Source organism: Mirounga leonina, unplaced genomic scaffold, assembly GCF_011800145.1.
Source record: "Mirounga leonina isolate KUSES-001 unplaced genomic scaffold, KU_Mleo_1.0 Mir_53, whole genome shotgun sequence".
Taxonomy (NCBI): Eukaryota; Metazoa; Chordata; class Mammalia; order Carnivora; family Phocidae; genus Mirounga; species Mirounga leonina.
The window spans coordinates 61,022,018-61,035,706 of record NW_023270807.1 but is presented as its reverse complement, the minus strand read 5'-3'; the positions used below and the strand labels follow the sequence as shown (position 1 = coordinate 61,035,706).

General features: G+C 34.4%; 1 protein-coding gene across 6 annotated transcripts in view; it reads left to right on the top strand.

The window, feature by feature from the left end:
• Positions 1 to 13,689, top strand: part of HACE1 (HECT domain and ankyrin repeat containing E3 ubiquitin protein ligase 1) — a 98,646-nt gene that overhangs the window by 42,818 nt on the left and 42,139 nt on the right. For all 6 annotated transcript variants that reach the window (XM_034991673.1, XM_034991670.1, XM_034991674.1 and 3 more), the window contains 4 exons: positions 3,771 to 3,921; positions 10,463 to 10,797; positions 11,305 to 11,373; positions 11,617 to 11,704. In XM_034991673.1, the coding sequence (XP_034847564.1) occupies positions 3,771 to 3,921; positions 10,463 to 10,797; positions 11,305 to 11,373; positions 11,617 to 11,704 (643 nt within the window). The remainder of the gene's footprint in view (positions 1 to 3,770; positions 3,922 to 10,462; positions 10,798 to 11,304; positions 11,374 to 11,616; positions 11,705 to 13,689) is intronic.

Here is a 13,689-nt window from a genome sequence, read left to right as displayed (position 1 = left end):
AGGCTTTATCTTGTAGGCATGTTGGTCATTAACTGCATTTCCAGGCCCTCTCCCCTTTTTGGAGAATGTGGTGTGGCGCTGGAAATTCCAAGCTTCTAATCATGACTTCATCCAGGAGCCCACAAAGAGTCACCTCAGTAGAACAAAAGACACTGCTGTCACCCAGGAAATTACAAAGGATTTAGGAACTCTGTGTCAGGAAATGGGGTCAAAGACCAAATATTAGGACAAAAGATGCTCCTAGTGCTCTTATCACTTAAGAAATTATGAGGGTTTTAGGAACTCTGTGCCAGCAACCAGGAGTAGAGACCAATATATATGTTTTCTATTATCTCACAATTGCCAATGTATAGTCTTAAGAGGATCTCAAATATAAATTATTCTCCTCTGCCAGTTTATGTTTCATGGTACTTCAGCAAATTGTCTCCCTTTTGTTTATTCATTTGTGAATCATTTTATGTTTCTTAACTCACAATGTGATATAATTTTGGCCACATACTTTATTTATTTATTTATTTATTTTAAAGATTTTATTTATTTATTTGAGACAGAGAGAATGAGAGACAGAGAGCATGAGAGGGAGGAGGGTCAGAGGGAGAAGCAGACTCCCTGCCGAGCAGGGAGCCCGATGCGGGACTCGATCCTGGGACTCCAGGATCATGACCTGAGCCGAAGGCAGTCGCTTAACCAACTGAGCCACCCAGGCGCCCCTTGGCCACATACTTTAATAGAAATTTTAATTAAGGAAACTGATTCAAATATGTATTTAGTGATAACAGATGTTATTTAGCTTACTCTTGAGAAAGCTGAGCCTTTTGTCTAACTGATTCTAGGAATATTTACTAAAGATAATAAATATCTACTGAAGGCCCTTTTGCACATAATGTTGTGTTTCACTAAATAAGTTAGTTATCTTGCTTTCTGTATACTTTTGATTAAAGATAAAGATAGTTATCAGTGTGCAAATGAACAGAGAAATTATAGCTGTTTGCTTAGTGAGACACCGAATGAAAGTATACTCTTAACGTAAACCAAAGGTAAGTATATCGATAGGGCTTTGCATTAGGAAACTAATGTTAAAACTTTTACATTGAGACACCTCACGGCTTGGGAAGAAATTATCATTTTATAATCAATTGGAGAAGGATATAATGTTTGGATTTATGATCTTTTTGTTTAATACTAAAGAGATATTTCACTGGTTGTAAAGTGAAAAATAACATTTTTTAGATCCAGTGAATCAGCTTGGAAGAAGTTTAAAGGGTACAGTAAATAAAATTATTAAACTGTATTAATAATTGATAGTGATATTCAGATTCCACTGTGTAAGAAAATACTTAAGATAACTCATGATGTGTTTCCTAGATCAGTACTTAAATCTTTATGTATATGGTAATTTTATAGAGGAAAGTCAGATTCACCTCTTTCTCATGGAAGAATTTGAGTCATCATAGTTAACTTTTCCAGGAGTCACAACACAGAGAAGGAAATAGTTTCTATTTTGTCATTCTCATCAATCTTAGGATATAAAATTAGAAACACTTCATAAAGACAAATACGTAAAAATCAGTGCAAGCTAAAATAGTAATTCTATACCCATTTGATTCAAAGTTACTAAAGCAAGTTTTGCTAATGTGATAGAGCTGTTCCAATTCAATACAGCATGGATAGCAGTAACTGTTACATTTTACTAACACTTGTAACTGTTAGCTAATTTTTGTTGACCGTTTTTAACAATTTCATTATTCTTACAATGAGAAACAACATGAATATTGAAGTGAAAATGTCAGAAAATTGTGGGTTCACATGTCACCAGGATAGAAAATACCCTCTATTTGGCACTTACCACACTGGAATACTTTTAGCAGTAGGCATTTGCTATTTCCACATTATTAATTCCTTTTTTAATTATTATTATTGATGTGTAGTTGTCATACGTTATATTAGTTTCAGGTGTACAAGATACACAGTGATTCAGCAATTCTGTACATTACTCAGTGCTCACCATAAGTATAGTCACTATATGTCACCATATAACGTTATTACAATATTATTGAGTATATTCCGTATACTGTACTTCTCATCTCCTTGACTTATTTTTATAACTGGAAGTTCGTACCTCTTAATCCCTGTTATCTGTTTTGCCCATCTCCCCATCAACCTAATCCTTAACTTTTTTTCTCTCAAATTTTTTTGTTATGTTAATCACCATACATTATTACATCATTAGTTTTTGATGATTCCTTGTTTGCGTATAACACCTGGTGCTCCATTCAGTACGTGCCCTCTTTAATACCCATCACCAGGCTAACGCATCCCCCTACCTCCCTCCCCTCTAGAACTCTCAGTTTAATCCTTAACTTTTTTTAATGTTAAAGGATACCTAAAAATATCGTAGAGGAAAATTTTAGAGAGCTAAGTAAAATACACTTAGGGAAAGATAGGGTAAGCTTTGATAATTAATGTATACAAAGACAATCATACCATTCTGCCCAAAAGTTTATGTAACTCTTTACTCTGCTTTTGAGCAACTGTTGTAATACAAGATAACTGATTAGAGGGGCGCCTGGGTGGCTCAGTCGTTAAGCGGCTGCCTTCAGCTCAGGTCATGATCCCAGAGTCCTGGGATCAAGCCCCGCATCGGGCTCCCTGCTCAGTGGGAAACCTGCTTCTCCCTCTCCCACTCTCCCTGCTTGGGCGCCTGGGTGGCTCAGTTGGTTAAGCAGCTGCCTTCGGCTCAGGTCATGATCCCAGAGTCCTGGGATCAAGCTCTGCATCAGGCTCCCTGCTCAGCGGGAAACCTGCTTCTCCCTCTCCCACTCCCCCTGCTTGTGTTCCTGCTCTCGCTGTCTCTGTCAATTAAATAAATAAATAAAATCTTTAAAAAACAACCCCCCCCCAAAAAAAACCCAAGATAACTGATGTTAGAGATTTCAAAATAAAACCACCCTCTGAGCAACAACGAATACTTTTTTTAAGATCTGTCATTAGATTCAGTAAAGATTTAGCATAACTCCTACAGTTTCTCTGTGGAGGGGTAGTTGATTGATATTTGTAATGATGAACAATCCCCAGGCACTATAAGATTCTGAAGGGCTTTTTGATTTGTCAAAGAAGGTCGATATTATAGTCAATTGGATTTGAGTTTTTCTTTTTTTTTCATAGTGGGATGTATATCCTATATTTATGTAGAGTCATAAGACTCCCCATTATGTAGAGAACCACCCTTGCTGATAGTAACTTTAAGATTATTCAATTTGTAAATATTCTACTATACATGAACAATTGGTTACTGTTCTGGGGAGAGGTGGGGAAATGAGGTTATGGATAGGAGAGTAGAAAGTTCAGCTTCAGTTGAGTTGTGGGTTGACTTAAGAGCATAACATTTCTATCATTGTTTCTCTGTGAAATGTTCTCAGAGTTCTAAAGACTCAGTATAATTTACATATATACTTTTGGAAGTGGAAATTGGAGATTGCCTTAAGTTGGTGCCTCAAGAAACTGTTTAACAGTGGTCCTTTACTTCATATTTTTATGCTTTGATTATCAGTTATATTCTGGTTGCTTAAACATTAATAATTCATTCATATGCAATTCAAGTAATGTATAGCAACTTCCTATTAAAAAAACATTCGAACCCTATCATGATAGGAATTTTGCTAGTTATGTTAGGAAACCCATGGTCAGTGTGACAAAAAGGTCTTAAGTATTTTAAAATATAACTTGTTTTATTCCACCTAACCTGTTCATATTTTAATTTCTATTTTCAGCCTATCTAGTAATTATGATGCTCAAATGAAGAGCCTTTTAAGGATTGTGAGGATATTTTGTCATGTCTTTCGAATTGGTCCATCCTCTCCCAGTAATGGAATCGATTTGAGCTACAACGGGAATAAAACTCCAAGAAGCCAGGTGTTCAAGGTCAGAAAAGTACATGATGTTGTTAGGAAGATAACTGAAAAAGAGATGAATTTGATAAAACATGCATTCTTAGTCAGAAACCTCACAAAGTTCGATTCATACTCATACCACTTTTAAGTTAGGCACACCTTTCCCCTTTCGTTTCTGTCTAATCAGCAGCAATCTTAAGTGGTGAGTTTTCTATATTTTTCTTACAACTAACATTTTAATTCTATTAGTGTTGTATTCTAAAGGGTAAAGATATTTATTATTTAAATCTACATTTTTATTGGATTAAAGGTTTTAAATGTGACCGTATGCGGCGTCATGCTTTTTTTAAAAAAAAATTCTTCAGAAGGAAAGAAAATATCTAGTTTTCTTTTTTTTCCTTGTGTCCATTTATTTTTTAAGTTTTTTATTTTAATTCGAGTTAGTTAACATACAGTGTTAATGTTAGTTTCAGGTATACAATATAGTGATTCAGCAGTTCCATACATCACCTGGTGCTCATCATGACCGGTGCACTCCTTAATCCCCATCACCTGTTTAACCCATCCCTTCACCCACCTCCCCTCTGAAAATACCTAGTTTGTATTTAGAGGTTATTATCATATGTATGGTATGTGTGTGTGTCTGTGTATGTGTTTTTGAAGTAAGATTACTTTCATTTCCTAGGTTTACTACCAGTTAATTCTTGAGATCACTTCAAGGAAAAATCATTGAGATATTTTCTTTCTTTCTCTTTTCTTTTTTTTGAAGGGAGAGAGAGCATGAATGGGGGGGCGGTGGTGGCGGGAGGGCAGAGGCAGAGGGAGAAGCAGGCTCCCCACTGAGCAGAGAGCCCGTGGCGGGGCTCCATCCCAGGACCCCCGAGATCATGACCTGAGCTGAAGGCAGATGCTTAACCAACTGAACCACCCAGGTGCCCCATATTTTCTTAAAATATTTTGTATTGCTTCAGCTGTTTCCTGTAAGACCCAAGACAATGTTGCTACCCAAATTAAATTACAATTTTATGAATTAAGCAAAATGAACATGGCTATAATTGCTATTGTTAAGGCTTTTTTTGGTGGCATTATATTTTTAAATAACTCAGATGTTGGACAAATGTGTAACTTTATAACTTTTCATGTTATTTTTTTAAAGGTAATTTATCCTAAGAGATTTTCATCGTATAAAATTTGCTTTTGGGTTCACAAAGGCTTATATTTCTTTAGTCTTTTGAGTATAAATATAGGTTGTCTATCCAAAAAGTGATACAATTATTTTTATGTGCCAGTTCCTCAAAAACTAGTTATGATTGACAGCTTTACTGTCTCTAAAATTTGAAGTAAAACTAATGACCTTTGCTAAATGATTTTTTTCTTACATGGAAATTTTTTTGGCAGACACAAATAAGTGCTTTGTAAGCATTTTGACACTAGTAGATTCTTTAATAGAGTCTACTAAAATAGGTATGAGAGGCTTTTAGAAAGGTATGTGTAAGTGTCTTGCATCTGTTTGTCTGCTTCACTGTTTTTTAAAGAATTAGTGTAGGAAAGAGTTTTCAGCTGTGTGTGAGTGAGTGAGAGAGATTCTTTTTCCTTCCTTTTTTTCCCCTATTGTGCCACCTCCTGGAAGAAGTCAGTTATACATCTTCTTGCAATTCAAATTTTGGCTTTTCACATAACACTTCTTCAGCACTAGTTTGGAGTGATAATTTACTGTCTTTGCAAAATTTGAATCTAATTATTGATCTACTGTTTTGTCAGTGCTGTTTTAAGTGACTTTTACTGCTTAAACATTCACATTACTTGCAGTTGTTCTTAATGTATTCTGGTGTGGCCCATGCTGTTAGTTACTTAAATCTAGGCTTGATTGGATTTTCTGCTTATCCTTTCTACTTATCTGTAATGATGAATAGAAAATCAAATCAGGTGTAGATACAGTTACTCTTACCTAAATTGCGTGTAGATTATATATACTATTGTCTGATTTTTTGTTGTTAAAATTTAAGTCTGCTGTGTGTTTCCTAATGATATCAGAAAATAAGTAATGTGCTAATTCGTAGCCTCTGTATAGGAATTTAGTGCTTGATTTAAAATGTTAGTTTTCTATCTGGCCCATCAGTACAGGTATAACAGAGTAGGAAAGGGTGTCATTGGTTTTCTTTGAGCTTTTCTTTTATGGTATCTAAACTCCGTTTTGATTGTGATATATCAATGACATATATAATACAAAAGTTCTTTTTTTCTGTTTTTTTTTCATTTGTTAGTTTCTTTTTTTTCTTAAGCTTTTGCTTTCTGCATTATTGACAACTTCTTTTGCCTCTGACCACTTATTTTCTCTTAAATTTTGACCTTTCACTTTGGTAAAATATTTTTATTACAAAACTCATCTAATTTTTTTTTTTTTTTTAAGATTTTATTTATTTTTCGACAGAGAGACAGTGAGAGAGGGAACACAAGCAGGGGGAGTGGGAGAGGGAGAAGCAGGCTTCCCGCTGAGCAGGGAGCGCAAGGTGGGGCTCAATCCCAGGACCCTGGGATCATAACCTGAGCTGAAGGCAGACACTTAACGACTGAGCCACCCAGGTGCCCATAACTCAGCTAATTTTTTAAAAAACATTAGCTGTTACTATTAAAAACTTATAGTCTCTTTCATATAATTTTATGAATTAAATGTAGACGAGGATGACAAAATGATCTGCCCTCCAGCTTACAAGGATAAAAAAGAAAAACTACATTGTCCTCTATTTATATAAAGTCTTCTGTTCATTGTGGGGTGATTCACAGTTGTAAAGATCATAACCATTTCCTGAGTTCCTGCAATGCTAGACTGGAAATACCATTTTAATTTTTACCACATTTTGTCTAAGGTAGCAATTGATCCCTACTTTCCATTTCATTAACGGTACTCTAACATGTCACTTTATTGTTAGGATTAACTAATGGGTTTTCCATTAAGAATGAGTGGGTTTATAGGCCATGTGGTTTTAGTAGGTGAAATTGTTTAACATCCTGTTATTAGTTTTCTGATTTATCTTATAAATCCTTTAAGTTAATCTTAACACTCAGCCATTTTTTTCAGTGTTAAGAGATTTTTATCTAGTGCTTTGGGAACTTTGGGGCATCTGAAGGAGAAGGTAGTTATGATTATTGAAGCAGTGTGAGCATGGGGAAGACAATTTAGGTTTCCTGAATCTTGATATGCTGTGTGTGTGTGTGCGCGTGTGTGTGTGTGAATAGTAAGCTGTGACTATTAACACTTTTGTAGAGTTATAATTGGGGAAAATTTGGAAGCCCGGAAAGATTGAGAAACTTTTAACTTTAAAATCTTATCTTCTGGGTTATAACATTTGACATTATCAAATTGAGAATAGACTAACAGAAAACTTCAAGTTACTATTAAAGAACTTAAGTTAGTAATACTTTCCTGTCAAATTTGTATCTCACTTTGGTATATGGATTTTAAATTTTTTAAAATTGTCCGCTAAGTCTGAGATTATATGTTATAGTTTTGAAATAGATCTTAAAATGTTTTGAGAACTGTGTATGATTGTTATAACATTGTTACTATGTGTAGAATATATTTCTGTAGTGAAGACCATTCAGTAATATGAAATGAAGCAATATTTCACAATGCCAAGAAGCCTGCTAATGGCTTCCATAGTCATTGACTCATTTTTCAGTAATAGTTGATACATATGTTGCTTTGTATCTTATCTAAAGTTTTCTTTTATTACTTATGGATATAGAAAGCATCATAGATAAGCTTTGCAATGGCTTATTTTTAATTTTAAAAATTTATTTTAATCCTTTTTATCTGTGGCTGCTACCACAGTTAGAAATTAAAGCTATTTTCACAGTATTCTTTTGGTTATTGAGGCATGAACTTTCTGAACAAATCTTCCAAGGGACAACTCTTTAGGTAAAAATACCTCGAGGTTGGAATTTGGTTTTAATGCATGTGTGAATGAAGAAAGAAAAGATAGGAAAAAGAGAAAAGTAAAGAAAGGCCTAAGATGACTTACTACTTCTTTTTTTCCCTTATTCTCTTTTTAATTTTTGCTGTGTTCCTTTACTGAAAACTCTTTCTAGAACTACCATTTTTACACAGATCTGAGTTTAAAAAAATTATTTTTGGATTATTCAAAATTTGCCTTTAATTTTTACACATTGTCAGTATTTAAAAATAGGATTGCTGTTGGTTCAGGCTCAGTGCTCTCATCTGTGTGAGCAGCAGGTTTATCATTTCCTGCCTTAGGCTTCATCTCTATCCAGTGTGTTGGGTTTCAAGAAGTTACCACCTGTTCTTTCTGTTTTGAAAGTTCATTTTGTGATGTAAAACTGAAAGTTTTGCTGACATAAAAAGTTCTTTTTCACCTTTTACAGCATGTTTGCTTTGCTTATGAGGAGAATTAAGACATTTTTGGTGCATGTCAGTGTTTATGGCAGCTGGTGGTGCTTCTTGCCCTTCCTTTAAGCAGCTCAGGGATCCTGAATCTCCCAACTGCTTTGCCTAACCATGGAAAAGCCCTCTTTGTGGGGGGCAGGGGTGCTTATTTCAACCTCAGAGAGAGTATAATTAGTTTCTCACTCTGCTTACTTGTTACCAAGTATGTACTAACTAAATACTTGTTGAATGAAAGAAGTAGGTTTTTGTTGGTGATAGTGCGGACTTTTTGCTTTATTTTGTTTTGTTTTCTGCTTTTTGGTTTAATGTTATTGTGAAGACTTAGGGCTGATTTAATTGTTTGCAAATTCAGTAAGTCAAATGCTCTCAAAGAGAATGTTCTGGAAACCTGAAGAAAGACTGTGAACATATAGCAGAGGAATTTGTTAGAAAATAATTGTGAAGAATTTCCTGGAAGAACAGGTTATTTAAGTATTTCCTAAACTTCCAAATATAGTTGTGGAATCTGTTTCCATGAAGTAAGATTTTAATATTTTAATCTTTAAAAGTAACATTATTTCTTTTGGTTGAAATACTGTAGGCATGGGTCTTTCTGAAGCACATAGTCTAATTTGTAGCATTCTGTGATCCTATAAGAAACAAAAAGTAAGATTAGCTTTTACATTCGTTTGCAGAAAGACAGTTTATATTCTCAGTAGGAGTATTTAGCACCTGGAGGCTCACTTGGTTAAGCGTCTGCCTTTGGTTACAGGTTATGATCTCGGAGTCAATAGGAATATTTAAAATAGTGTAGGAATGAAGGAACATTTAACTGCTATCCTTGCCCCCCCCCCCCCCGATAACTGTTAATTTTTATTTGGGGTTAAAAATGTTCTAGCAGGTCCTTCCCTCCCTCCCCCAGTTTTATTGAGATATAACTGACATATAACATTGCATAAGCTTAAGGTGTACAGTGTGATAATTTGACACGTGTGTACTGCAAAATGTTTACCCCAATAAGGTCAGTTAACACATCCTTAACTCACATTACCATTTTCCTGTTGTTATGGTGAGGACATTAAAGCTTTACTCTCATAGCAACTTTCAAGTAAGCAGTACAGTATTGATAACTAGTAATCTAATATTGTATATTAGATCCCTGGTAGCATATCTTTTGATAATATTTCTCCTTGTTAAAAATTACTAATTATTAGGGATGATGCATATATTTCATCTTCTTCAGTACTTAGTCCTTTTGTAGCTTTTGTGATTACATAATATTTTAGAAAGGAAACTTCATTTGCTGTTTATTTACAAAAGACATTTCATTATTCCTAAAAGGAATATTTTAAATAGTGTAGAAATAAGAAATAGTTTACTCTCTCCCTCCCTTTTTCTTTTTTAAGCTGTTAATCTTTAGTTGGAATTAAGAATTTGCTAGTCAATATTTGATAGTTACTAGTTATTAGAGATGGATTTTGTGTATATGTGTGTGAAAACATGTATATATGTATATATATAAATACTACATCATATTTTTAAATTTCGTACTATACATTTTCAAAACCTGAATTACATGTAAAGAAAAGAGCACAGTAAACTTTTTTTTTAAGTTTATTTATTTCTTTTAATAATCTTTACATCCAGTGTGGGGCTCTGAACTCACAGCCCTAAGATCAAGTTGCATGCACCACTGACTGAGCCAGGCAGGCACCCCAAAACTAAGCTGTTTATTAAGCTTTTTAGGAATTCTAATTTTTTTTTTTTTTGGAATTCGAGTTTTTTTAATTGAGAAAAGATTTATAATTGAAAATTGTTAACACATGAGTATAGTAAAGGTTGGGGATTGTATATATAAAAGTAGTATATGTTTTTAAAGCTAAATATTTGAAAATTTTAAAAGAGGAAAGATTGCTTATAAATTTTTTTGTTAGATTTTAGTTTTACCTTTTTATTCCAAGGAATAAATAAATGCAAATTAAATTTTTGCTATAAGCAAAGAAATTGTTATTTATGTGGCATTCATATGTTTTTGTTACTTACCTTTAGGCATTGCTATCACATTAACATGGGAAAATAGAAGTATCTAGGATAAATTTTCTCTTTTATATTATTCGTTTGGCTGTGTGAGTTTTTTTTCCTGGAGTTTAAGAATGATGTTTAAAAAACACATCTTTTTTCCTCCTAGCCTCTCGAATTGCTTTGGCACTCATTAGATGAATGGCTAGTTTTAATAGCTACAGAACTGATGAAAAACAAAAAGGACTCAACGGATATCACTTCTATTTTACTGAAACAAAAAGGCCAAGATCAAGATGGTACTTCCATTCCTCCATTTGAACCTCCAGGACCTGGGAGCTATGAAAATCTATCCACTGGCACAGGGGAATCTAAACCAGATGCTCTTGGAGGGAAACAGGAAGCCAGTGCAGACTGTCAGGATGTTATTTCTATGACAGCTAACCGGCTAAGTGCTGTCATTCAAGCTTTTTACATGTGCTGTTCTTGTCAGATGCCTCCAGGGTAAGAAGGTTTCTGCTTATTATTTCCTTTTCTGATAGATGAAGAAAAGCTATGATTTTTTATAATTTCAGTAACAACAAATAATAATTTGTGGATTTTCGGTTCCGTTTTGATCTTGTTGTAGGACACTTATACTATTCTTAAAATATTTGAGTTTTAAGCATTATATAAGTTACTAACATGTAGAATGGTGAGTGTCACTTTGTATAGGATTACTTATGTATTCAAAATGTATAGAGCAGAGACGTTTAAAATCTCAAGGTTTTAAAAAATAAAATAAAATTTCAAGGTTTTTAAAAAGTCACTGGGCATATCCTCTGTTAAAGAAAAGTTATCTATTTTTTAACCTTATAAATTGACTGGGCATGCCTCAGTTTCTCAAATTTAGTCCAAACCCAAATCTTTTTTTTTTTCCTGTCTAGAAGCCAGTCCAATTCTATACATAGTTATCAAATTTGCTGTATCACCAATTTCTGTGTGTTCTGATTGTTTTTTTATCCTCCACAGAATGACTTCACCCCGTTTCATTGAATTTGTCTGCAAACATGATGAAGTTTTAAAATGCTTTGTTAATAGGTAAGGCTTTCTTGGATTCATGGATTGCCCTTGTAGACTCTTCTTTCTTTACTTACAGTTTTTGTCTCAACAAAAATAATGTTATTTCTGTTACTATTCAAAAAATACTACATGACAAGTAAAAGTATAGTAGGTGTGGATTAATATTTTTTTCTGTTTCAGTATCTGTATATCTGAATTTGCATTTCACTTAATGCAACTCATTCTTCCTATCCATTTAAACAAGTTATATTTTTCTTTTAGAAATCCCAAAATTATATTTGACCACTTTCACTTCCTCCTTGAATGTCCTGAGTTGATGTCAAGATTCATGCATATCATAAAAGCGCAGGTAGAGATTTCTCTTAATCTTGTTTTTATTCTGTCTGATGAAAGTTAAGTTTTTTAATTTGAATACTGTTTAGTGAAGTAATTATTATACTTGAGACCTCCTGCTATAAGAGGAGTGAAATGACCTTATTCTTTACTTTAGTATGTGGAATTACATTAGTATGTTACTTTATTTATTTTTTTAAGATTTTATTTATTTATTTGACAGAGAGAGAGACAGCGAGAGAGGGAACACAAGCAGGGGGAGTGGGAGAGGGAGAAGCAGACTCCCCGCGGAGCAGGGAGCCCGATGTGGGGCTCGATCCCAGGACCCTGGGATCATGACCTGAGCCGAAGGCAGACGCTTAACAACTGAGCCACCCAGGTGCCTCAGTATGTTACTTAAGTATGAGGAGCATTTTTTAATCTTAAAGGAAGTGTGTATTGAGTGCCCACTGTTTGCAAAGACAACAGAATACATTGTCACATTTCCTGAAACGAGTTTACTGGAGCATTAGTCCTATAAGGCTGATGGTCCTTGAGAAAAGGATTTTATCCCCAAATGCATTTGGAAAATATAATATCCCTGTTGGAGATTTATAAAGCATATCAGCAACTTGTTAAAAGGTTTTGAGAAACCCTCTGCTAAAAACAGTGATTTAACTTTGTTAATCGTCCAAATTTATTTAACCTGAGAGTCTTTTCCCCGGCAAGGTTCATTCCTCATATCTCATGTTTCATGAAACATGCTAGGAAAAAGCTTGTTTTGCTACTTACCAGCTATGTAATTTGGGGCACATTTCCAACATCCTTGAGCCTTGCTTTCTTCATCTATAAAATATACATAATGACACCAAACTCACAAAACTATTGTGAAGAATAAATTTTATCTTATTTTTTTAAAAGATTTTATTTATTTATTTATCTATCTATTTATTTATTTATTTGACAGAGAGAGAGAGAGCGAGAGGGAACACAAGCAGGGGGAGTGGGAGAGGGAGAAGCAGGCTTCCCGTCGAGCAGGGAGCCCGATGCGGGGCTCGATCCCAGGACCCTGGGATCACGACCTGAGCCGAAGGCAGATGCTTAATGATTGAGCCACCCAGGCGCCCCATGGAATAAATTTTAAATAGTAACTGACATATATGTTCAATAAATGGTAGTTATTTGGAGATAGAAAGCATATGTCTTTTCTCCAAAAAGATCTTAATTCACCCTAGCAGGGGAGATAATAAATGTACCTATAAAATACTAATTACATAATTACCTGTTGTTTAGTAGTTTAAGGGAGGAAGACCTTGCTGCTGTATAGTCAAGGAAAATTTTGAAGAGGAGGTGGATTTTATGCTGGACCTTGAAAAGCACTGCAAAATTTTGTTTGGAATAAATGGGGAGGGTGAACATTCTATGTCAACATATAGGCCAGGGCTTGTAAATGGAAAAGTGTATAAAATTACAGTGGTTGAAGCAGAAATTTTGTGTAGGTGAGGAATGACATATAATTCTGGAAAGGTGGGTTGGGGTCACACTGTGTTAAGCCTTGATTGTCAGATTGAAGAATCTTCTTTGTTTTTTAGGCTGTTAGCAGCCCCTGATAACTGCTTCAGGAGAATGATATGACCTTGGCAAAAGTTTAGGAAATAATTTGTCTAAAGTGTAGGATAGACTGGAGGCTCTGGTTTGGTTAGTAGTTGTAAGATAGATACTATAGGTGTTTTTAAGTGTCTTTAGGGACACCCATCCATTCAGAAGTTAAAGAAAACTAAGAACTAATTTTTATAAAATTATACACATGTATATGGATATCCTTTGGCATCTGTTAAAAATGATAATGTAAACGAGAAGGTAGAGATAGTAACTTACCTTTATTAAATGCTAATTTTAGGTCACTTACCATAAATTTATTTGCTTTACATGGATTATTTTTATAGCAATCATGTGAGATAGGTACTCTTTAACTGAAGAGATTAAGCAACTTGTTTAAGTCATTCAGCTACCAAGTGGGAG